The sequence below is a fragment of the Phocoena sinus genome, chromosome 1, assembly GCF_008692025.1.
Source record: "Phocoena sinus isolate mPhoSin1 chromosome 1, mPhoSin1.pri, whole genome shotgun sequence".
In the NCBI taxonomy this organism is placed as follows: domain Eukaryota; kingdom Metazoa; phylum Chordata; class Mammalia; order Artiodactyla; family Phocoenidae; genus Phocoena; species Phocoena sinus.
The window spans coordinates 167,446,007-167,471,769 of record NC_045763.1 but is presented as its reverse complement, the minus strand read 5'-3'; the positions used below and the strand labels follow the sequence as shown (position 1 = coordinate 167,471,769).

The 25,763-nt window shown below is 38.5% G+C and overlaps 1 protein-coding gene and 1 non-coding gene across 2 annotated transcripts in view; both read right to left on the bottom strand.

The window, feature by feature from the left end:
• RAB3GAP2 (RAB3 GTPase activating non-catalytic protein subunit 2) overlaps positions 1-25,763 on the bottom strand; it is an 87,810-nt gene that overhangs the window by 40,232 nt on the left and 21,815 nt on the right. The window contains exons 4-11 of the mRNA XM_032609943.1: positions 18,749-18,872; positions 17,791-17,872; positions 15,848-15,895; positions 15,696-15,771; positions 15,282-15,383; positions 11,071-11,170; positions 8,697-8,795; positions 794-942 (exon numbers count right to left, since the gene is read on the bottom strand). Coding sequence (XP_032465834.1) covers positions 794-942; positions 8,697-8,795; positions 11,071-11,170; positions 15,282-15,383; positions 15,696-15,771; positions 15,848-15,895; positions 17,791-17,872; positions 18,749-18,872 — 780 coding nt within the window. The remainder of the gene's footprint in view (positions 1-793; positions 943-8,696; positions 8,796-11,070; positions 11,171-15,281; positions 15,384-15,695; positions 15,772-15,847; positions 15,896-17,790; positions 17,873-18,748; positions 18,873-25,763) is intronic.
• On the bottom strand, positions 6,096-6,227 carry LOC116745488. Its single transcript, XR_004347441.1, has one exon. It is a non-coding gene; the product is annotated as a small nucleolar RNA SNORA36 family (small nucleolar RNA).

Sequence of the window (25,763 nt, the reverse complement as noted above, 5' to 3'; positions counted from 1 at the left end):
ATTTCTTATCCATATACAACCGGCCCTTTTCCCTCTTATTTTTTTTTCCCATTTTTAAACCAGTTTTTATTTAGAAATGTTTCATATTATACAAAAAATTTTTTAAGTACAGTTGATTTACAATGTTGTGTTAGTTTCAGGTGTATAGCAAAGTGATTCAGCTATATATATATATACTTTTTTCTTTTGCAGATTCTTTTCCATTATACATTATTATAAGATATTGAATATAGTGCCCTGTGCTATACAGTAGGACCTTGTTATATTATATACAGGACTGTGTATATATTTACCCCAAACTCCTAATTTATCCCTCCCCCTTTTTTTTTAAAATGTATTTATTAAAGCAAAAAGATGGTTTGAACCATTTTGAGAAGGGTGCTGTTTAAGCGAACAACAGTAGATACCAAATCTAACACCTAATTTTTCCCAATTTTAGGAAGCAATTTTCACCACTTTATCAACTATAGTTGGCGGCTTGCTCTGTCTTTACAATTCCTCATTTACTCAAATCCCTGGTGGGCTGACATCACTAAGCCTCTGATTACTGCACCAATATTTAAAGACAACTCAACTAACAATTCGGGGCATCAGAAACAAAGAAGGCTGCTTGTATTACACTGACTTTAGTACCTTCTCAGTTAATCTAAGGAATTTAGAAGAAAGTGAGTTGAGACTAATTTTAGCTTACACTGAAACGTAGAAATGTAAACTGCTTAATCTTTCTAAGGCTATGTTACCATCCCAATTTGTAGATATGTTGAAAAATCAAGATCAGTGATGAAACACTTACCTCTAAAGCATAGAAGAAGCCCGTAAATGGATTGGACCCTACAGTGATATACTGAGACATAGCGGGTGGGCTGTTTTTAATTGCTGCATTATATCCACCTATATTGGAGGCAGTCTTCATTTGATCAAAAGGGGACAGAGTCATAATACCTAATGATAAAACAGCAGTAACAACACATGATTTTAATGAACTGAAATGACACTGTCATTTTAGGTTATCAGATTTTTATTTCAACTCCATTCTAAGATGCTAACTGCTGAGTTTCATTTAACAGACAAAAGTCATTTTCAAAAGCTACAAGATCAATATCATAAAACATAAAGATATTAAGGTTGCCACCTATAATTACTCTAAGCTATAAAATACTACAAAATTTAAATATTAATTTTTTAAACATACAAATTCAAATGATACAGATATATAGAGTCCACCAATATCTCTAGGTATTAGTTCACTTCTTCAAGGTAACAACTGAAACAGTTTCTTATGCTGCTTTCCAGAAATGTTGTATGCACATAAATGACAGCACACCAAATAAACTTATGTGTGCCTTGTTTTTTTTAATTTAATAAAATATCAAGGAGACATGCCTCATTCTTGGCAATCACTCAGAGTACTCCACTGTGTGGCCATGCCATAACTGATCTGACCTTCTGATGGACATTTACGTTGTTTCCCACCTTTTGCCACTACAAATAATGCTGCAACATATATCCTTGATAGATCTGTGCATATCTATATATAAGTTCATTTGTATGGCAAATCCTCATGAACAGAAGTGCAGGCTCAAAGGGGATCTACATTTGAAAAAAAATTTTATTAAGTACTGGGACGTTGCATGCTGTAGAGTGCTGCCGACGTACACCCCGATCAAAAAGGTAGGAGAGCACCTGTACTCCCATATCCTTCCCAACACAGTGAAAATAAACCCTTTCAAACATCTACTGATACCCTGTAGTCCAGAAATCCCCAGGCTTTTACAATGCAGAGGTACTGATCATTTCCCCAAGGCTCTAAGAACAGAAGTAGACAGACTGAATATTGACGCCCACATGCTGTGTGGGGCAGCAGAGAAGCCAGCGCCATTTAAACGCACCAGGTGGCAGGGAGAGAAGTAGGGGGGTAGTGAGCTTAGAGATCTAGAAAGTAAAGATCCTGCTAGATTCCAACACGTGTGGCCTTGGGCAGCGTCTTCCAACTCGGGTACTCTTGGTACATGAAGATACCCGGTTGACAGCTTCCGAACACAAACACACTGCAGAATGGAACATGAGTTATTCTAATTTTCATATGTGTGTACTGCCTCGACTTTGAATGCAAATGGTCCAAAAACTGCATTGCTCCTGAAGAAGAATCCTGGTAAAGGAAATGCTTTTAGGGAGTTCATAAGCAAACAACTTACTGGATTTAGGGATTCAAGTCATCAAATAATCCTTACAAAAGCTGAACTGTTCTGAAAGATTACAATGCCTGTCTCATACTTATGAATGAATCCATGATTCAACACACAGAATGTCTTTACTACATGATTAAAATTGGCATAAGCTCTGCCTTATTCTACCAGCACAACATCAAAGGCTGAATCATGTCACGTAGAAACTGAAATTTAAGTTTCAATACTCTCTCTTCACATTCCCACACACTATAGGTGTGAGTATAAACGGCTACAAGCTATCCAGCAAAGTGGATCCAAAATTTTAAGTGGATTTATTCTCACCCATTCTAAAGAGATGGTTGACCAGTTCTTTCCATCCTTGCCACGAATGATCTCTTCCTTCCCACAATTTAAGTCACCCACTTTTTGTTTTCATTATATAGGAAATTCAATAACACTTTGTCATTTCTTATAACTACAGAACTTTCAAGTTATCAGCCAGGTATGCCACAATATCATTTTGAAACATAATAAGTACAACTGACAATCTTTATTAATAATGTCAAATGCAATTTTAAAAAATTTTTATTAGACTACAGTTGATTTATAATGTTGTGTCAGTTTCTGCTGTACAGCAAGGTGAATCAGTTATACATATACATATATCCACTCTTTTTCAGATTCTTTTCCCATATAGGTCATTACAGAGTATGGAATAGAGTTCCCTGTGCTATACAGTAGGTCCTGATTAGTTATCGATTTTATATATGGTTGTGTGTATGTCAGTCCCAATCTCCCCATTTATCCCTCCCCCTCCTCCCCACCACGCTCCGGTAACCACAAGTTTGTTTTTCACAACTGTGACTCTTTTGTTTTGTAAATAAGTTCATTTGTACCATTTTTTTAGATTCTACATATAAGCGATATCATATATTTGTCTTTGTCTGACTTACTTCACCCAGTAGGGGCATCCGCTTTCAATGCCATCCCTTGCATCCTGTCAGTATCAACTATATATTTTTTGAAACTTTGATTTTAAGTGTACCACCTTTTGACCACCACCTCTTAGCTTTCCATCTTAATTACTCTAGTAATCCCCTGTAATAATTCTGCATTTCATTAAGAGTTTCAGTACATTACTCCTACCATTTTCACACTATTTATCCAGTAACTCATGTGATCACTTCGTTTCTTACCTGGTTCTGATTTGTGTTCCATCACAATCACTCTCTTGCACGACTCCCCTGTCCCCCTCTTCCTCCCCATACTCACCTGGCTCAATCTCACCCTTGGTTGACCTAAACTTTCTGCATTCTCTGCTGTCTGCACCAAAAGAGCTGATCATTGTCAGAGAAAAACAATACACCTGAGTTTTAGCATAAGGACCACAAACAAATGGGCATACAACACCAGCCCAAAATCCTACTGTCTTTCTCTGCCCCTCTACCCTCCCATGCCCAAATCTCTTGAAATCTATTCATTGAAGAAACCAGGCTGTTGGACACTAATTTCCTACAGTCTAGATTTTGCTGACTGCATCCCTGTGGTATTATTTAACATTCTGTCCCGCTCTCTGTATTGTGGCAAATTGGTGGGCTCTAGAGGACTGCTGTCTTTTGATTCACCAATTTTAGCACTATTTTTCATTGATTTAAGGTAAATGAAGATGTAGCATATATACAGCCCCTCTTTTCCCCCCCATATTCTTCCAATATAACCATATCTCAATTTTTAAATTAAATTCACACTCTGTTCTCATTATAAAGAACCCACTTCTGAGACAAGCTGCCTACTGTAATTACACTGCCTTAGATGTGAATTTTTCTTTTCTGGATTTATTACTACCTTGTTATTTAGGGTTTTCCCTGAACAACTGAGGTCTTTCCGCACTTTCAAACACCGTATGGTTCTTCTTAATATAAATTTCCATAAAGTCAAACTCACTGGATAATTTTCTAGGTCTATTATACTGGCTAAAGAAGGCCTCTTTGACAAAATGATATTTGAACAGACACCTGAACGAAGTGAGGGAGAGAGCCATGTGACTAGCTGGGTAAAACCTTCCAAGCAGAAAGGGCAACAATTACAAAGACCGCAAAGTGGGAGAATGCTTGTTGTATTTGAGGGTCAGTAAGGAGATCGGCGTGGTGGAACAGGGCAGTGAGGAGGGGAGAGTTCTACAGGAGGTGAAGTCAAAAGGTACCATAAACCAGACAATGTCGGGCCTTGGATGCCACCGTAAGGCCGTTGGGTTTTATCAGGAATAAGATGGGAAGCCACTATAAGGTTGTGAGCAGAGAAGTGACAAAAACATGACTTATATTTCAAAATTAGCTGCTAATTGGCGAACGGATTTTAGAGATCAAGAAAGGAAGCAGGAAGACCAGTTAGGATTTCTTTCTCCTCGATAGTTCAGGCAAAAGACAATGGTGGCATGGACTGCCGTGCTGCCAACGATGGAGATGAGACTCGGCTAGATTCAGGATCTACTGTGGGGGTAGGAGAGACAAAGGTGGACTGGATGAGGAGTGTGACAAAAGGAGAACAGTCAAGGACGACTCAAAAGCTTTTGGTGGTGGCGAAAGCAGACGAAGACGAGAGAGAAGAGCAAAGGAGGACCAAGTGTGAGGAGAGGAAATTAAGAATTCTGTTTGGGATCTGTTAAGTTTGGATACCCAGGGGGAAATGTTCAGTAGTTCGAAAATGAGTAAGAAGTTTAGTGAAGAGGTCAGGACTGGAGTCAAAATGGAGATGCTGTGAGTGGATTTCCTGTTCTTATGTTGCTGAGCTTTGAAAGTAGGGGGTGGAAATATTTATTCTTAAATGCACCCCAATCTGGCCTTCATCCTCGCCATTCCACTTAAACTTCTCAAAGTCAATGAAGACCTAGCTCTATGTTGTCAAATCCAATGGACCTTCTCCTTTCTTGAATTCTATGACACATTCCACAGTTAACCATTCCCTCCCAAATTTATATGGATAATCAGGACCTCTCTCCTGACCTTATGACCCGTATATCCAACTGCCTACTTGGCATCGCCATTTCAATGTCTGATTGTGTCAGAAGTTAACCTGTAAAAAACACAACTCTCCACTTGTCCACTCAAACCTCTGCCTTCTACGCACATTTCAGCCATAGCCTGACCATCCACTCAGCTGCTCAAACTTAAAAGCTAAGAAGTCTTTGACCCTTTTCCTTCTCTCGTTTCTAATACCCATCCCTTAGCAAGTGCAAATACATCTCCAACCTGTCTGCTTCTCTCTAGCACCAGTGCTTCCCCCCTAGACAAAGTCCTCATTATCTCTTATTGCAACAAACTCCTTGCTGGTCTTCTCTTTATTCTGTAAGCCTCTCTCTAAAGAGCAGTCAGAGGGATATTTTTAAATATCTCCTACTTAGACTCCATCAATGACGTCCACTGCATTTAGAATAAAACCCGAACTTCTCACCCCTATGTGATCTGACCCCAGTCTACATCTCCAACCTTACCTGGTCCCATTTCCCCCTCACTGTACAATCAAGTCACATCAACCTCCCTTCTGTTTCTTTAAGCCTCCAGTCTTCCATCTCTCTCCACCCCGGGCCCCTATCTCGGCTTCTTCCCATCCTGCATGTCTCAGAAGAGGGCTTTGCTCACCAGTCTACCCAGAGTCCCCTCTTCCTTTACTTCTGTCATAACCCTCTGCTTATTTTCTTCTTGATGCTTACTAACATTTCGTTATTACCCTATTTATTCATTTGGTTTAATTGTTTATTTTTTGTCTCCCCATCACCAGGACGTAAGCTTCATCAGGGCAGGGGTACTGTCTGCCTTGTATTTCTAGCACCAATATTAGTGCCTGGGGATGTAACAGGTATTCATTCATTTCTGACCTCTACATAAAGATGTACACAGAATAAAGCTCATGGCACCTTTTCTTTTTTCATTTTGTAGGCTGGGAGATAAATGAATAGAATAATATTTTCTATCCAATCATTTCTCCTAGCCTGTCTCAATGTTCCAAAGTTTAATTAACAGAACAAGGAAGTCACCCTGAACTGAACTCAACACTTTGGAATTTCGCACATTTTTAGGTTAGCAAAAAGTAAAGACAAACGAATGTCTACCAACAAGGTGCTTATTACAGATTATAGGCAGACCTCGGAAATATTGCAGGTTCAATTCCAGACCACTGAAATAAAGGAAATATCACAGCAAAGTGAGTCAATGAATATTCTGGTTTCCCAGTGCAAGTAAAAATTATGGTTACACTATATTGTAGTCTGTTAAGTGTGCAACAGTATGATGTCTAAAAAAACAACATACTGGGCTTCCCTGGTGGCGCAGTGGTTGAGAGTCCGCCTGCCGATGCAGGGGACATGGGTTCGTGCCCCGATCCGGGAGGATCCCACATGCCGTGGACCGGCTGGGCCTGTAAGCCATGGCCGCTGAGCCTGCGCATCAACGGGAGAGGCCACAACAGTGAGAGGCCCGCATACCGCAAAAAAACAAAACAAAACAAAACATACTTACCTTAATTTAAAAACACTTTATTGCTAAAAATTGCTAACCATCATCTGAGCCTTCAGCGACTCGTGTTCTTTTTGCTGGTAGAGGGGTTGAAATATTTCAAGAATTACCAAAATATGACACAGAGACACGAAGTGAGCAAATCCTTTTGGAAAAACGGCACCAACAGACCTGCTCCACAGGGTTTGTAAAAAAGCAGTATCTGTGACACGCAATAAAGCAAAGCAAAATAAAACAAGGTCTACCTGTATTCTGTACCAGAAATGCAACAATACACAAAGATAATCTGCACGTCAGGTATCTTCTGTTCCCCCCCTCTGGATTCACACTCCTTCCTTCTCTCCCTGCTGGCCCCAGGAGCCAGTATGTGCATATTATTAGCCCAGACTTCAAGTTGGGTTCAGACAATGGGAAGTCTCACCAGGACATCAAAGACAGAAAGGAGAACGAAGACAGGATATCTATTTCCTTGTGACCACTGGCCAAAAGCCATCCTGCTCTTAAGGCGCTGATTCTACTCATTATCTCCAATGAGCAGAATTTAGGCCTAGGAGTGGTTAACAGCTGCACTGCTGATCAGCCCGCAAGACGCTGTACTATCCTTTGTGGTCCTCCTATACAACATCTGTATAAGTAGTTTCTCTGCAAATAAAACCTCTTTCAATTATCCTATTTCAAGGATGCCATCTGTCTTCTACTAGGACTCTGAGAAAATGTATATTTAGCAAAACTGTGGTGAAAGCCTCTTTGTAATATGTTGATTGGAAAAGGGCTACAATGTAGTTGTCATGATAGAATCCTTTTATGAAGACATATCTCTGCCTAACCATGCACATATTACACTTGCACTTACACACGTCTGTAAGGATGTTTACCACAAAGCCAATGGTGAGTATCTCTAGACGGTAGGATTTAGAGGGATTTTTTTTTTCCTTTTTTCTTTATATTTTTATGTACTATGTGAAAATTTTAACAAGCATATACTATACTATTAAACAGAAAAAAATAGGTATGTGTTTTAAAATAGCATTTCCTTCTTCTCCACACCCATTTCTACTCTTAATTTAGATGCCCATTACTTCTCACCAAGATTATTATAGCTTCCTTACTGCACCTAGTTTCTAGTCTTGACCCCTACATTGCAACCTCTAAACTTCCACCGAAGTGATTTTTCCAACAGGCTAAGTGATAATACCATTCTCTTGTGCAGAATTCTTCAATGACTCTCAACGTGGTGAGGAGAAAGATATAAGTTCCTCCGCATAGTATACTAGTCCTTCAGAATCTGACTCCTAGTTACAGACTGGCCTCGCTTGGGCCAGTCTTCATTGTTTTTTCCTGCACACAAGGCACTTCCACCCCAGGCCTAGTACCTGTTGGCTAGAGTGCCTCACCCACGCTCGTTCTCTTGGTCAAGTCCTACTCATTCTTTCCATCTCAGATTGAAGTCAACCTCCTGCTCCCTGATTCCCTTGGTGCTGGGGGCTTCTCCTCTGCTCCCACTACAGCCGGTCCACTTGTCACTATGACACCCATCATGCTGTGGCACCGTATTGTTTGCACATGTTTCTCCCAACTAGCCTCATGCTTCCTGACAGCAGAGACCCACGTCCTTCCACCTCCACATTCCCGATACCTAAGACAGTATGCCTTCAAATACTAGCTGCAAGAAAAAAATCTGCTTTTCTCTATATTTTCTCTATATTTTGCTGGTCTACAAGTTACATGTGTAGAAGACTGATCTATCTGGTAATTATATGAATTAAACACATCTGTATAAAAACAAGTCAAATAGTGGGTGACTTAAAACTGTACAGTACTGCTGCTGGGGGCATAATTGCTAAAACTGCTACCATTTCTTAAAGACATTAAACCTCTGATAATCTCTACGTCTGAACTACCTTCCAATGCATATTCTTTTCACATGAGAATAAATCTACATTTCCAATAAATGAGACAGTTCAATCAAAAAGTATACAAAGTAAATTCCAAAAGAATTGGAACTAGTCAGGCTTACCAATACTAGCATGATCGATAATTGTGTCAATATCTTGTAGACCCCATTTCTTATAAGCTAACGGTGGTGGCTGTATGTTCTCATTGCCTGACGCTGCAGCTGTCAAAGATAAAAATTAGACAATCCAAACTTAAATATAATGGAGAAAATGAAGTTTTACCAAAAAATCATCAAGAATAACTTGGTTTATAATTCGAAAATTTCAGCTAAAAATAATGAGGCAAAGTAATGTGAACTACACATACAGTGAGATTTATTCACACCAATACAATGCACATAAAATGCAAACATTAAAAGACTAAGCTGGCTGTCATAAGAGATTTTGGAACACTCAAGGAATTAGAGAAGACTATTAAAAATTCTAGACCACCACTAAAAATCAAGGTGAATTCCAACTGCAGTAGAAGCCAAGTAACTAATTTCTCCCCCTTGAGTAAGACAGTGAATAAAATCCTGGAAACAGCAACCAGTGCCTTAGCGAAACCTGACGGTATGCCCAGCAAAGGACACATCATAGAAGGGTCTTGAATGCAAGTAACTGAGGCCAGGCTTGACAGAAAGATATGCTAACAGTGATAGCACTGCCAGAAAAATGAATGCAATGCCAATCACTGACCTCAGCATTTCCACCTAGGGAGTGAATAATGAAAAGAAAAGCAACAGTTCCAGCTCTTGCCACAGGTTCATGCCCAAGGCCCCAGTCATCAGTACATTCTCATGCTACATTATTAGAAAACGGCTGGATTCTGGTTGTTTATTCTGGAAGCAGAAGTACCCTGATAAAGGAAAAATGTAATCCTCCTAGCACTCCAGATTTGAGAGTAAGGCCAAGAAGAGTTTTCCTATATTGTGAAATAAAAGTCACAACAGTCTGCAGCTAAGTAATCAGAATTATTTTTAGAGCAACTTAAAATAAATAAGAGGGCACAAAGTGGCTTACTTACTTACTTCCTAGGAGATAAAATGGCTTTATGGACTCATACATGACAAAATAAACGGAAGTTCAAACATAGTAAAAATGAAACGGCTGACGATACCAATTAAAACACAATTGTCTATTTCTAGTTTATTTTATGGACAGAATTTTTATCTACAGAAAATGGCCAGTCTCTTTGGGCACATACATTAACGGTAACTATTATGTCTCCAAGATAACAAGGATATTGAAACTTACGGTGGGCTAAATTTAAATAATTTAAAAGATTATGAAAATAGGTATAAAAATTCAAACAAATTTTGACTTTACAGAAAAGCATGTACTATTAAAGAGCGATATAACCAAGAATGTTACAATCTGCTAAAAGGACAGTGAAGATTTTTCTATTGCAATGTAAGATGCTGCATTCTTTCCTTAGAAGAAATTGTTTCTTTTGTGTCTTATAGTTTAGTTCTGGATTTATGAACAATCTTTATGAATTAGATAACACATCTTAATTAAACTCTTCTTTCAGGGAGCGGTCTAAATCATTTAAGAGTTAAACTTTGTTTGCTCTTTTTAGGACCATTAGGCTCCTTTATCCAAACCCAGAAGAAAATGGGGAAAGTCAGCACCAACACTGGTATTTTCATTGCTTTTAAGCCTTTTTGTTCCCATGATTTTAACATCTCTAAAACCGGAATCTTAAAATCAACGGTGTGGCTCTCACTGGCAACATTTTTACTTCTTAGTGAAACAGAAAATAATAGTGCACCTTATAATCAATGGCATCTTGAATTTGATGAAAACCAATATCCTCTTCTAAAGACATAATAGCATCAGAGTGTAAACGAGGGGTAGTAAAGATTAAGAATTCTTGATTATTTGTGCACTTTTCATGCCAAAGTCTGGAAATGATGTAGCTGCCTATGTAGATTATATTTAGGTCTCTAACTTTTCTCTGTTCAGAAGTGTTTCAAGTTAGCAGAAAGCAGCTGATGTTGACTTCTATTGGGTCCTACCTCCTGTGAGGGAAATGCCCCCTGCAAACTTTATGCTATCTTTACCCTCAGTGAGAATTCACAAGGTTTTAGTATGCTGGCCCAAATAGCTGCCCATCTAGTGAGAAATCTGGTTTCTCAGCTAGATGCAACTAAATTCTCCACCCCAGTGTTGAATCTCTCTCTTAACTGGCCAAGACATATTGCTGAATCAGTAAATAAAGCCTGCAGTTCAACTGGCAACATGTAAAGAGAGTTGATGTTCTAGTCCTGGCCTTTATCTTACTGAGCAATCTACCCAGCAATGCACTCCCATTTCTACAGTAACCGTTTTTTTCCCCTTTAAATCTAGTTCAGAAGGCCTTTTTAATTTAGAAGACATATTTAATTCTCTAAGTAGATTAAGTTAAATAAGACAAACATCACCAGAAGTTAGCTATTTCTTGGCCAAAATTACCTTTGGCCACCTGATTTCGACAAGCACGAAGAGACTGAAAAAGGCTAAATCCATCAATAGTCACGATGGCAGCTGGATATAAGATACTCAACTCTTCATTCTATTAAAGGAATAAGAAAGAAGAAAATAATAAATTTTCATTATTGCCAGATAAGCATATCTATTTTTCTATTATAGCTGAATGTCATTATTAATGTAAAATTTTAAAATACTATAACTAAACAACTGTCAAACACCCAACACACAAAACAATATCAGGCAGAGGAACAGTAAAAATAGACAATTTCAGAATGCCTTTTGGCCAAGGACTTAACATTCTTCTCAAATATGAGCCTTTGTACATGGTGAATAACGTTTTCGGGATAGATGGTGGGAGTAACCAAAAAAATGTACAAGTTTCATAAAAATGAAATATAGTCACTGTATGGATTAAAAACAACACATAAAAGTAAAAAGAAGAGAAAAAGGAAACTCACCTGAAATCCCTGACATACATCAGTATATAGTGTCACATATAATCGCACACTTTTGTATGAGACTATACCATATAACATGTTTTTGGTATTCTAAAACTATTCTATAACATGTTTTTCATTACTCAATAATACGTCCATTATATTCTTCCATTTCAATAAGCGAGCAAATCATTTTTTGTTGTGGAGATGCTGTATTTCATTGTATGAACCAAAATTCCGTTAACCAGTTCTTACTGATGGACATTTAGTTTGGCCTCCTGCTTCTGCCTTTGCTCTCCACCACCCATGCTCCACAGACAGCATGATCTCCCTGAGACTCAGCCGATGGAACCACTCTCCTGATTAAATCTCTCCAATGGCTCCCTTCTGCACTTAGAATAAACCCGAACTCTAACCATGCTACAAGATGCGGCCCCTGTCTCTAACCTCATCTCACCTCTCTGCCCTGGCTCCTTGAACACGAAGGCCATTATCACCTCAGTACTTTCCGTGTGCCTGGACCTTCACCTCCCGGGTCTTTGCCTGCCTAATTCTTCTGATTGTTCAGGTCTCGGCTCAAATGTAGTTGCTCTGAGAGGCTACTCCTGAGCCTCTGTCTCAAACATCGTCTCCATTCCCTCATCTCAGGACACTCTCATCAACATGATTACTTCCCTCACGGCACCTATCAGAGGCTGGAATCGTCTTGGAATCCCTAGTTATTCATCGTTGGTTTCCCTCCACCATCCCCAAACTGCAGGCCCCACGAAAGCAGAAACTGTGCATGTCTCGTTCACCAATGGATTCTCAGTGGTTAGAACTGGGCTGGGCACATAATAGGCAGTAAATAAATATTTGTGAATGAATTAAATATTTTCATTATTATAAACGTCACTGCAATAAACATTCTTCTGTATATATCTTTTCACATCACTTTGGTGTAAATTCCTTCAAGGGGGTCTGTTTTCATTTGTGTTATTAAACTGTCTCAACAAAGTACCTATCAATTTTTACTTCTATCAACAATACATGACAGTGTCTGTTTTTCCATATTGTCACCAACTTTTGTTAATCATCTTTGCCAATCTGAAAGGCGAAAAATTATCCAAATGTAGTTGCTTATAGTCCTTAGATTATTAATAAGGTTCAAATTTTTATCATATGCTTTAGACCAATTATATTTCTTCTTTTGAGAATTGCCTTGCCCCTTTTTCTACTGGACTGTTGGGGTGTTTCCATGTTTAAAAGACATTTGTGGGCCACAAGGGGTGGGAAGCACGGGACGAGGGAGCTGGGGTGTGGGCTCACATAACAAGTTCACAAGGCTACGCTTACACAGTCCACTGAGCGTAGCAGCGGGGAGAGAGCCCCCGACTCGGAGGAACTAATCACCAGCTCGTCAGTTATCTCCAAAACGAGACCGCCTTCCTAAAGAAGACACTCATACAAACACCAGTGGTCCAACAGCAGCAGAAATTATGCTAAATGACAGAGATCTTTATGCAGAAACCACGGAAGAAGTTTCTTTGACATTCCAGAAAAACGTTTGGAATCTTCTCCTACAATGATAAGCCATCACACCTACTACACTCACTGCCCCCAGAACTGAATTACAGGAAATCTGCTCCTGTGATCTTTAATAGACCTAGGAGTATACTGAAGAAGCAGCAAATAGATATTTTTGATCTATAAACTGATGTATCAGATCCAGAGATGCTGTGTAGAATGCAGGGTAACGACAAAGGCTTCTCTCCGCATGTTTAATAAGAGTTATTTTTCAACTGAAGGATTTTCTTGACTCACAAATGCAAAGAGCAAACAAATACTTAAATGTGAGTTATATTTTCCCGCCAGCTCTAAAAAAAGATTATTATAGACATAACCAAGTTTAAAGTGTTTGAAGAACCTTCATCTTCCAGAGAATTTGTAAAAAAAAAAAAAAAAAAAAAGTATCCTCTTGGATTTCCAACAGCTTCTTTCTTGTTTCCTTCAATAGTTCCATTTTCTCCTGTCTCCTTACAATGAATATTATAAGACTTAAGTCTTCAGGCTTCAGTTTTATTTTCCTATAACCTTTATCCGGAAGAATTCATTCACTACCTATGACATCAACCATCGTCTTCAATCTAGTCTTTGTGTCTATATGGTAGTTCTGTATCACTACAGGCATGATGGTATTTTCATTTTATTTCCTACCATCACCTAAAACTCAACACGTCCAAAACCAAATTTAATAACCTTTGTTTACTGCCAAAGCAGTCCCTTCTTCCAACTTTGTCAATGGCACACCTTAGGATGGAGATCTTGGAGCCAACTCATTTTTCTTTTTAAAATTCAACATCTCAATACGATAACCAGTCCTGTCAAATGTTCCTCCAAAATGATTTTTGTACTAGTCCTTTCTCTTTCCACAGCCATTGCAGTCCTGGCTCCCAGCACCGTACAACTATTACAGTTAACTTAAAAAACCAGATAACTAGCCTCCCTGATTCCAGGCTCTCACAAGTCCAATTCATCCTGAAGAAAGAGTCCTTCAAGATCCCTTTGATTACATCCCTTCCTCCTCATAAATCTTTAGTAGCTTCTAAATCTCCTGAATCAATTCCGATTTTCACTTGGCTTTCAAATTTATGAAAAATTTGGCCACTCAGCCTATTCAACAATTTCTCATTAGTTTCTAACATAGGTTTCTTTGTTGTCTCATACATAGTCCTGTGTTTGAATCTTCCTTCATTTTTCTCCTGACTACCTAAAATACTTTCCCTTCTTTTCTCACTAATTAAGTTCAATACCCATTTTCAAGGCTTAATTCAAACTTCACCCCCTCAATGAAATTTTCCTTTTTTGTCCTAGTCCTAATTGAGCTCCCTCTTCTCTAAACGTGCACGGAAGTTATTCTGTTCATAAAAACTAGCAAATAATAAGGTATTGTTTAATATTACTGATTAACTCATTCATAGGTATTAATAGGTATTAGTCTAGTCTCTCTTACTAGTTAAGTTTCTTCTAGAGCTCCAGTCCATCTATCGCACAATTTAAGTCCACATAGTCAAATTTGAAGATTTGTTTACTTCAAATCTTCTGGAAGCAGGATAGCACAAAGAAAGAAGGCATATTATATAGTTTTGACAGGGTACCAAACAAGATGTGCTAAGAGTGTATCAGTTTATGTGGCTCTACAATTACTTTTTGACTGTGAGACAATGAAAATCTCACACAGCACCAGGAAGAAGTGAAAACTGTGGACAGCCTTAGACACTCAACAGTATTATTTTCTCTATCAAAATCTTCAATGAATATAAAATATTTTCCAAAGTAAATAAAAATTTAATAACCCCGTTTCTGAGAAACAGGTTAGTGCAATGTGGTAGCACTATTAATAATACAGCTAGAACTTTTTTCTTTTACTCTCTATATAATTTTGACACCTAAGTTCAAATAAAAAAGATATAAAGTTACAAAATACCATTTTGTACCTTAAGTCACTATTAAATTCTAAAAATGAGAAAACTTTTTATCTTCTGACTTAAGTGTTTTATTTCATTATAGAGCAAAGCATACAATATTTCATTAAGTAAGTAAAAGCAAGACTGGTATTCTTTACTCAGCTGTGAGTAGCTTATATTTCTATTTAGAATATGATAGCACAGCTAACTGTGCCACAAGAAGATTCTTAAAGTTTCCACCCAATGAAAGAGGGAAGAAACGACTTCAAAGTAAAGCCACTACTCCTCTGGACACAATCTCTTATGCTACCTGCTCCGTCACGCCGGGATGTCGTGGGATTTCATAGGTCCTGCACTTGAGCTGTAGCACTGGGTCCTCGTTCAGGAGCTGTGAGAGCAAGAGCACGCCACTCTAGGAGGAAGCACAGAGATAAGCCCTGCTTGTTTTCTCACCAATATACCGGAACAGGTACGGCCGGAGAGCATCATTCCCCCAACGGGCCTTCCGCGGATGCCTGGTAGTCTGTTTGCAGCATATGGCTTCTCTTCTCTATAGCTCCTATCAGAACTTTCTACCACCACTGCTCCCCCGTTCCAGCATTCCACCCCATAAAGTATCAAATACACAGTCCCAAGGGGCAGGTGGTCATGAGTCACAAGTGAGTGTGATGGGGATGGGTTACCAGTCAGCTGTTATCTCGGAACCGCACAGCACTCAACTCACCTCTGTGTAGAAGCGTACGTAACCCGAAGTAAAGCCCACCACAATGCAGGTCCAGTCTGGTCGTCCAGTGGAACTCCTGTTACAAACAAAAGTGACGATCTTAAGCGCTCATAAATCAAAGCAAAGAAAACAAATGACTCATTCATCCTTACCTCTTCTGGCTTGCTAGTGGGATACACAGAGCACTGGTTACACATTCCCTAGAAACAAAAACAAAAGCATATGCTTACCTAATGAATTGATCAATTACTTTGAAAGCTCTATAATGGGATGTTAAAGGGTAATAAGTGGAAGACGAGCTCTTTGGATCAGTTGTATCCAATGCCTACATAAAAAAACAGTAAAACTGCCCCCACAAGTAGGGTCATAAAATCCATTCACATAAAAGGTAATGTCACATTCACTTGTAGTTAATAAAAAACACTCTGTATTGTCATGAAAAGCACAAAAGTAAAGAAAGCACACCTTTACTGTACATGACTGATTATGCACAAAACTGAGAAAACATCAAATGATCACCAAGCAGTCATTTCCTACTGTTCCCCTCTCCTCCGCATCAGCTAAGAACTTGGGCAGAGGGTGGGAGGAATGGGAGGAACTGGCAATCACATTACAGGCAAGCTGCATTTCTGCTGAGTACGTTAATCTAGAGACTTACTGTACTTCAATTGGCTGGCTTCTTCTTTTATATTTTGCAAAACTTGCTTCTGATAACCTATTTCTACGCATCTGCTAGGCTGGATGGTCCCTAAAAGATTATTTTTTCCTGACACATAGACTTGAAAAATTTGTCTCGCACTCAGACACAAGCCTCAAAATTAAAATAACTCTTACTGACTTTCATTTAACGTGTAAAACCTCAGGACCATCACCAGCTTATTCAACAAAAATATAAACCCTCTTCCACATACATCAAACCAGATAATCACCAAACAAAATTAACCTTTTTCTTTGTTTGTCGTCTCTAAAGTAATTGAACCATTATGTTTGCTTTGCATTTCGGAGAGAAATTAAATGTCTTCAAAATGCTTAGACTAAATGACTTAAGGAGAAATATTATTTATTTTGATAAAAGTAGAAAACAATTCATTGAGTATCTACAGAGTGTCAGGCATGTACTATGGATTTCTACTTGGTTGTCTTAATCTGAATTCAAAGTCTGAAGAATCTTATTCATTCCGACCAGGTAACTTTCAGTCATAAAAATTTAACTGAAAACAGGTTTTGGCTGCAGGTTCCAGGCTAGCAGCTCCATCATGGAACCATGCTAGAGATCTGGTTTTAAAACTCTTACTGGGACTTCCCTGGTGTCACAGTGGTTAAGAATCTGCCTGCCAATGCAGGGGACACAGGTTCGAGCCCTGGTCCAGGAAGATCCCACATGCCGCAGAGCAACTAAGCCCGTGTGCCACAACTAAACAGCCTACGTTCTACAGCCTGCGAGCCACGACTACTGAGTCCACGTTCCACAACTACTGAAGCCCGCACACCCAGAGCCCATGCTCCACAACAAGTGAAGCCATCGCAATGAGTAGCCCCCGCTCACCACAACTAGAGAAAGCCCACAGGCAGCAATGAAGACCCAACGCACCCAAGAATAAATAAATAAATTAAATAAATTAAAAAAAAAAAAAAAAACTCTTACTGGATCAGTAGGAAACTTGAATTTACCAGTTTGCATTTCTGAAGTATTTATGAGTTTTAAGAATTAATGTAGCACTGTCCCCTTTAAGTACAAGCCCAATGCTGGCAAAGCAGAGAAGACAAGGGCTGCCCTTGACTTTTTAGCTGAATAAAATTAATGAAGAGCTGAGGAAAAGACAAAATGTAGGCAGGATGTTATGGGATTCTCTCTGAATTCTCCTTTAAAGTCTCTCCAAACAGGAGGTCTTTTTTTTTTTTTAAGTAATCACATGGTTAATAAAATTAAAATTTACTGGCCAAATCATGCTCTACAACTTCTAAAGCTGCAAAGAATATACATTTACTAAACATTCCAAACAATGAAACTTCTTAATAGATTCACATACAAGTCAAACAATTTCACATATACATTTAACACACAGAGAGACAAAAAAAATGAACTGGTACCTACCCTTCTTCGACACCTAAAGAACCACTCCAACCAACAGCAAACTGCATTTCTTCCTTCCCTTTATCACTATGTTTCCATTTTGCTGAGAAAAAATTAAGTTATCACACAAAATAACTCCTTTAACTATAGTATACTAAAACAGAATTTATAAATTTCACTCTTTCCCTTTAGAATGATGAGTACAGAATTGAATAGTTCTATATTAATTGATTTGGGTCTTTTTCTAGGTAAATATAAGATAATGTTTAAAAATTTTTATAAGATTTATATAAAACTCTCTCTTCAGTCTCTTTCCTCCAATTCAATCCATATAATAAAGTTATTAATTCTTATGTACCACCCCACCTTTCTTATTTATAAAACTACTTTTTATCTTTAGTTGGCAGAGAAAATTTTTCTATTAGATTTATGCTACTGGAGGGCAAATCTGCTTTATAAGACCATTCCACATCCATTTAATATAAGATCTTATTTTGATCAGTGAGGTTTTCCACATTCTATATATACACAAACTTTAAATTTAATCTTCAACAAAAATTATAAGCTGAAAACTTATGCCCCAAACAGGAAACTACAACACTGTGAGTTTTCAAATTAGAGTTGAAAGTCACTTGACTCACATTATTACTAAGAAGCAGTCAGTGCCCTTTGTAGCTCTGACTGCCCCTTGCAAGAACTGGGCAATGCCCAGTACTGCCTCTGAAATGCCACAGAGAGACAGCTACAGTATCTACAGCCAAGAAAGAAAAAGAGAGGAAAGAAACAGAAAAGAAAGGAAAAAGAAAGGGGAAAAGAGAGAGAGAGAAATAAAAAGAAAGAGAATCAAAAGTGTTACATAACGTATCAAACTATGGAATGCCACCATATAATGCATACGAGAGAAGTAAAACTGTTTCTTTCTGCCTAATCCATTTTCTATTCTATGCATTAAAATAAATGAAAATTACAGAGTACTTACACACTAGAAATACAGCTTTTTGCTCCCGAGTTATAACCATAAGATCATTGGTTGGAGATAAGGATAAAACACAATCTTGAAGCCAGGAAGTTTTTTGTGTTTTGCATGTATTTCCTTCTTCTTCCTGTGAATAAAACTACAATTATTTCCATGGAAAAATATCGAGAAAAGTTCAACTCAGCATGTCCACCTTGAGAAGCAAGGGAGAAGAAAAAAGGGAAAAGAAATCTTCCCAATTCTTTTATAGTCTCAGTAATATTCCTTATCAAAACATGTCAAAGATGACCAATAAACAAAATATCCACTACAAGCGGATCTCAGTTTTGAATATTAATTGAAATTAAAAAATATAAAACAGATAGCAAGACATTAAAAGAACCTCCCATAGGGATTATTCTAGGAATAATTCAGTACTAGGAAATTTAGTAAATAACCCTATTTGAGACAGATAGGGTATCTGCAGCTAGACAGCAAAGAAAACATTATCTGACAATTACGACCTGTAAAGTATGATAATTTGGACACATCTTTTTATGTAACCTGAAAGGTGTTCTCTCTTTTTAATTGAAAATGCATTCACTATGTAGGTAAATTCCCATGGTTAAAAATTCACAGATCTAAAAAGGTCTTCTTTGCAAAGTCTCTCTGATATTCCTGTATTCCGGCCCTCCTTTTGTTCACTCCGGAGACAGCAGTGTGACCGGTTCTCGTACATCATTTCCAGAGACACAACTCACATGGGCAAATACATTTAACTACCCCTTCCCCCCCCTTTTTTTTTTTCCCTTTTCCCCTTTTTCTGACACAAATGGTAGCATACTATATGCATACTTCTATATTTTACTTTCTTCTCTTAGCATATACCTCAGACTTCATTCTACATGAAGTTTCTTAATTTTTTAAATGGCTGCATAGCATTCCATTGTATAGACACACCACAATTTAGTCAACCAGCGCCCTACTGATGGACCTCCACAATGAAGCAAATATCACAACAAAGTGAGTCACGTGAATTTTTTGATTCCCCAGTGCCTATAAAAGTTATGTTTACACTATCCTGTGGTCTAATAAGTGTGTAATAATAGCATTACGTCTTAAAAAAGGTACATACTGTAATTTTAAAATACTTTATTGATAAAAAATGCCAACCATCATCTCAGCCTTCAGCAAGTCATAATCTTTTTTGCTGGTGGTGGGTTTGAAATAGTCCAAGAATCGCCAAAATGTGACAAAGAGACATGAAGTGGGCAAACGTTGGAAAATGGCACCGATAACTTGTTTGAGGCAAGGCTACCACGAACCTTCAATTTGCAAAAAAAAAAAAAAACTATATCTGCAAAGTGCAATGAAATGGGGCATGCTTGTAGTATATATGCTATGCTCTATTATTATATCATATCATCATTAGGATTTGACGTGTCATAAAATTCTAGAGCTAAAGTTTTAGTCTTGCCACTTGGGAAGGATGCTAGCTTTTGTCACGAAATGCAAGGCTGCGTGCTTTGAATACGAGCTCAACAGCTCTTCTGATCCACAGCCACAGTGGGGTGGGCGTGGGACGACCACCAGCTCCCGGTCACATGTAATTCCAAAGGCACAACATTCAGTGTATCATGTTCAATAAGACAAAAGGCTGCTAACGACACAACTAAAAACAAGTGATATCCTTAAAATTATGCACAGTGGTAGATTTTTGTTATTTCTCCATGGGTTTAGCTATTTTCCCCCAAGCAGTGTAAATGTTATCAGAAAAGCATAAAGCAAATTTACAAATTGACAACAACTGGCAGTGGAGGTGGGAGAAGAAGTCTTACATATATCAAATTTCTTTCAATAAGTCCTCAAAACAGAAAAAAAAAATCCCTTGGTACATCTGGGTGATGTACATCAACAATCAACATGCTATATATACAAAGGCAAACAAAGAATAAAAGGATGGGAAAGTACATGCCCTCAATTGTTCTATAATGTCTGCTACACCGTAACCAAGCAATTTGGTAGAAATCAGGCCACAGTCACTTGAAATCTCCTCTCACCATAAGGAAGTCCTTCGGCATCATCCTAAGCAGAGGACAGTGGGTGCGTCAAGAAGTGTTTGCCCAGATGTGTGCTTGCGTTTGGCCACCTCACTCAACAGGAATGCGACAGGAAGGACGGCCGTGATTTGGATGCTGTACACAGCAACATCTGCCAAACACTTGCTAAGTGCCAGACACTGTGTTCAATGCTTTACACGTAAGTCTTACTTAATTCTCACTGTCACTCTGTAGAGGAGGTTCTATTACTACCCTCATTTTGAGATGGAGAAACAGAGACTGATCAAGGTAACTTCTCCACATGACACAGACGGAGCAGGGATTTGGACACAGGCATCTGGACACAGGCCCTGGGGTTCAATTGCCTGGGCAACCTCTGTGCTGCTTCCACACTGCACTGCCCTGGGAAGCTGGGCCCTATAAGGAAAACTGCCACAGTACCTTTAACTCTGCTCTGCTGCTGGGCATTCAGAATGAAGGGGGTGACGAGAAGCTCTACCCCGCTTCTAGACTAAAAGACGAGTGCCCCTCAATGATTAAAAAAGTAAACGGAGGAAAGAGGGCTGTAAAGGCCTAGTAAGGATGTGACAGGAAGTCTCAGCACACACTCGTTGGCCAATAAGATGTAAGCTCATCACTGTTTTCTACCATAAGGGCATCTGCCTACCAATCAGATTTTTCTGAAAACCTCCCACACAATAATGGGGCCCACAGCCATGAACAAAACTCCCTTGAAGATAATGATCCTAAAATAATGCCATCCTCTGACAAGGCAGTTAATTTCCCCAGGGAGGCACGATATTAAAAAAAACAAAAACAGCATCACCAGGGGCTACCATGGCTTTTCACAAAAGCCAGCACGTACCCAGTTACTAAAGGTAACATTAAATACATCCATTAGCCATAAAACACAGCCCGTTTAGGGGTGGGAAGAGAGAAAGTATAATTTTATTTTAGTGTGGCCTAAACTTCAAGGATTTTTCTTTGCCTTGAGACTAGTAAAATTTTTTCTCAATCTGCACAAATAACAGAAACCACTGATGTGGGTTATGAAAAGGAATCTTTTCTAAACGCTAGGGCTGTAAAAAATATATATTTTAAAAATTTACTTCTTTCAATTTTAAGCCCACAAATTTGTCAAACGATTAGTCTTTCACAACGCAGCAGATGGTAAAACTGCAGTAATTTAACCAGCCTTTCAATTATAGCTGGCCACCATGGGGGCTGGTAAATTATCACTCTGTAAACATAGTGGCAAATGTTTTCTGGTGTATCAGCTACTGTGATGACTAGAGAACCACTGAAGTAGCCCACAGTAATTTTTCAAAGCTTTCAATTTTAGTTAATAAGTGTGTCGTTTGCAATTTTTACTGTCACGGTCATCGTGCTAACTTTCACAGGCATGTACACGTAACAGTGGTGCCAGCAAAATCCAGTATAAATAAGGGTCTGTCAGCATATTCGCTGTAATTCTCAGTAGTTTACTACCTAAATCAAAGAAATAAACTAGTCAGCTACACTTTCTAAACAAAGAGACATAAGTGCTTCAGCAATTTTGAAACACAAAAAAGTAAACAATGCCATGTAAGTTTTCCTTTTTTCTAGTCTACTATTAGCATATATAATACCCAATGCTTCTCAAACATTTTTTTAGGTAGCAAGACTTTTTATTCCCGAACAAAATTTTATACAATATCTTAATATATGATATAGATAAAAGCAGAAATGAGGAAGCTACCTAGCACCTTTGCAGAGCCCTAGAGCTTTCTCTAACATGGCATGAAAAGCACTGGTCCCGGCCATTTTCCAGATCAGGGACTAAAATTCTCAAGTGAAAGATCTTGAGGTCTTGTCAAAATTAAAATGAGGCAAGGCAAGAGCTCTAAATCTGGTTACAAATTTGATTACAGATAACCCAAAGAAAAAAAAATTACAAACACAATTAGTCACAAAACCCTCCGACTTCAATCTCAATTTTTAAAATTATTTTTCTTCCTAACCTTAGAGGAAGTTAATGATAATTCAGTAACTCTTACAGTTTTATTTCAACTGTCAATTCAAGTAGGATTAATTCTGCTATTATTTATTTTTTAATTGTATATATAATGTGACTCCATTTTTAGAGAATTTTCTGTGTGGCCCATTCATCCAACCACTCAACCAAATATGCCTACATTTATAATCTCTTAAAGTTAATAATGATGATTACCCTTAGGTGTTAGAAAGTTGATTATCTTACTCTTTTTATTTTTCTATAATACCTGAATTTTCGGTAATAAACGTGTCATTTTTACAAAACAAATTCATTACTCACAAAAAAATTCATTTTACAAATAATTACAATAAAACACCACAACTAAAAAGCATACTTCTTTATTTTTGAAACAGCCGTTTAATATTAAATACTAAATCTACGTGCTCCCTAGGCACCATGGGATATAAGAAAGTACCAAACAATTCCTGCTCAAAAACTTTACGTCTAGTTGGACAAATAAGACTAATAAACAAGAATCAATTAGCACCCAATACAAATCAAAATAGAGCTAATAGTTAAATTAAATGCTATGGACCTTAAATTGCTATCAGTGCTCACACACACAGACACGTGCGCGCGCTCACACACACACGATAACAGTACACATTCCTAAAACATATTTGAGTGAAAAGCTTGAAAAGATGACAAACCTCACTCATAAATTTAAAAGTACAAATTAAAACACTGAAATGGCATTTCACACCATTCTGATTTTGCAAAGATTAAAGTTTGATAATCTACTAGAGGCAAACAATTTCAAAAAGTACCTGAGAAAAGCAGGCCTCTGTAAGAAAACACATCTATCTCTCATAGTTCTGAGTTTCTCAATATTGATAAAAATATGGGTACAGAGAAATATTTCATTTTTTACAAAATAAATAGAGCACAATGGTAAAAAGCAATTACCTCGGAGATGTTTTCATTTCTGTGACACAGAGAGTAGAAGGAGGCACTCTCACATACTGTGTTCGGAATACACACTGGGGCAGGCTTTTGGCAGCACCCTTCAACAATTTTTATTAAAATTTGAAATATGTACACTTTTTAACCTTAGCAATTCCACTTCTGGTTATTTATTCTAAAGGAAAAATAAGAATGGCTAACATTTATTGAGCACATACTATGTATGTTCCAGGTACCATTCTAAGCACATCTCATTTCATCCTCTTAATAATCCTATGATTTTAATCCTATAATAATCCTATTAGTCCCACTTTAGGAATGATGTAACTGGACTGAGAGAAGTTAGGTAACTTGCCCAAGGTTTAACAGTCACTGAGTGGCAGAGTTAGGATAGAAATTCAGGCAGTCTGACTTTCATTCATGACACTACACACATGTGTAACCAAAGATGCATAGTAGATATAAAGATGATTACAGCATCTCCTGTGATAGAAAACAGAAAAGACAAAGAACAAACATAAACAAAATGTCCCTCAACAGGGGTGTGGCTAAATAAATCATAGTATATCTATACAATGAAACAGTTAGTATTCCTTTACAAGAACTAGATGATTTATATATGCAGACACAGAAAAACCTCCATATTACATTAAATGTAAAAGGCAAGAGGTAGAACAATATGTAAAAATGAAGTCTACCTGGACTTTCAGGTAAAGAGAGAATTAAACAGATCAATTTTACTCTCACTTTCCCCAGCACTCTCAACCCCACTAAAAACAACAGCAGAAGAGTTTGTTTCAAGTACAGACAAAAAGAAGGAGAGGAGAAAAGCCACTAAAATTTGAGAGCTAGAAAGCAGACGGACAGGTGATAACTGATTTTACAGTCCCTGGAAAACTAACTCCCACTAAAGTGGTGGCGAGGAAAGATGAGAAGCAACCCCAGCTGCACTGCAAGATTGCCAATAGGCTTAGGAGTTGGTGCCAGCTCCCCCTGGGAGTGAGGGCAAAGATGCGGCTGAAGTCAGGAGGCTTGGCTGAAAGCAGGTCCCCAGATCCCTTCCCCCACCCCACACAGTCAGCCACTGTCCCTCCCTCCCTGGCAGAAGACCAGAGGCCCATCACCAAGCCAAAACCAACTGACAGAGCTACCCTGCAGGAATGCCTGAGGAGTCCAGACTTGAACTAAAATTAACAACTATCCACAAGAGCAAGGAAAAGTGGTGGCTGACTACATAGTGAGACTAAAAATAGGTCACTTTTAAATATTTAGGCATAAATAGTGCCACCAAGACTGAGCCCGGATACTGGTTGGTTTGTGGCCAAAGACCGGGGAACAGCTTACACTCACCTTTGGTGGCTGGCAAACAATCCTTTAACTGCGCTTTTCACACTAGCAAATCACTCCACCGGTATCTACGAAAACCCAACTCATGGCCATAAAGATCAAAGGGTTTTTTTTACCCCCTCTGCTATTTTTTTTCATTTATTAAATAACTTTTTTTTAATTGAGGTAGGGCTGATTTACAAGATCAAAAGTTTTGAGGCCCCCAAAAGAGGCCAAGAAATTTTAGAGAACAAAAAGGTAAAGGCAGCAAGAAAAGCTGGGAGAGTTATACTGAAAGCCATGGGCGAGCCCAAGACTTCTGAACTCCAGCACGACTAACATTTTGGGTGGACAATCTTTTGTTTGAAGGGCTGTCCTGTGCATTGTAAGACGCTTCACAGCATCCCTCCCTGGCCTCTACCCACTTAGATGTGCCTTCCCCCAAGTTGTGACAAACAAAAATGTCTCCAGACATTGCCAAATGCCCCCTAAGGGGCAAAATCACCCCCAGTTGAGAAGCACTAGGCTAAACCCGGCTTGTGTTAACATGGAAAGTCACTGGCAAAATGAGTGTTTCTAATAGTCCAAGGTCCAAAGTCCTGATGAGAGCCCACCTGAAGAAAGAGACCCTCTGCGGCCACCATCTCCTCACAGGAGGAGGGCCTCGGGCGCCATCCTTAGCGTAATGTGGGTGCTCTCCTTCTGCCTCTGGCCA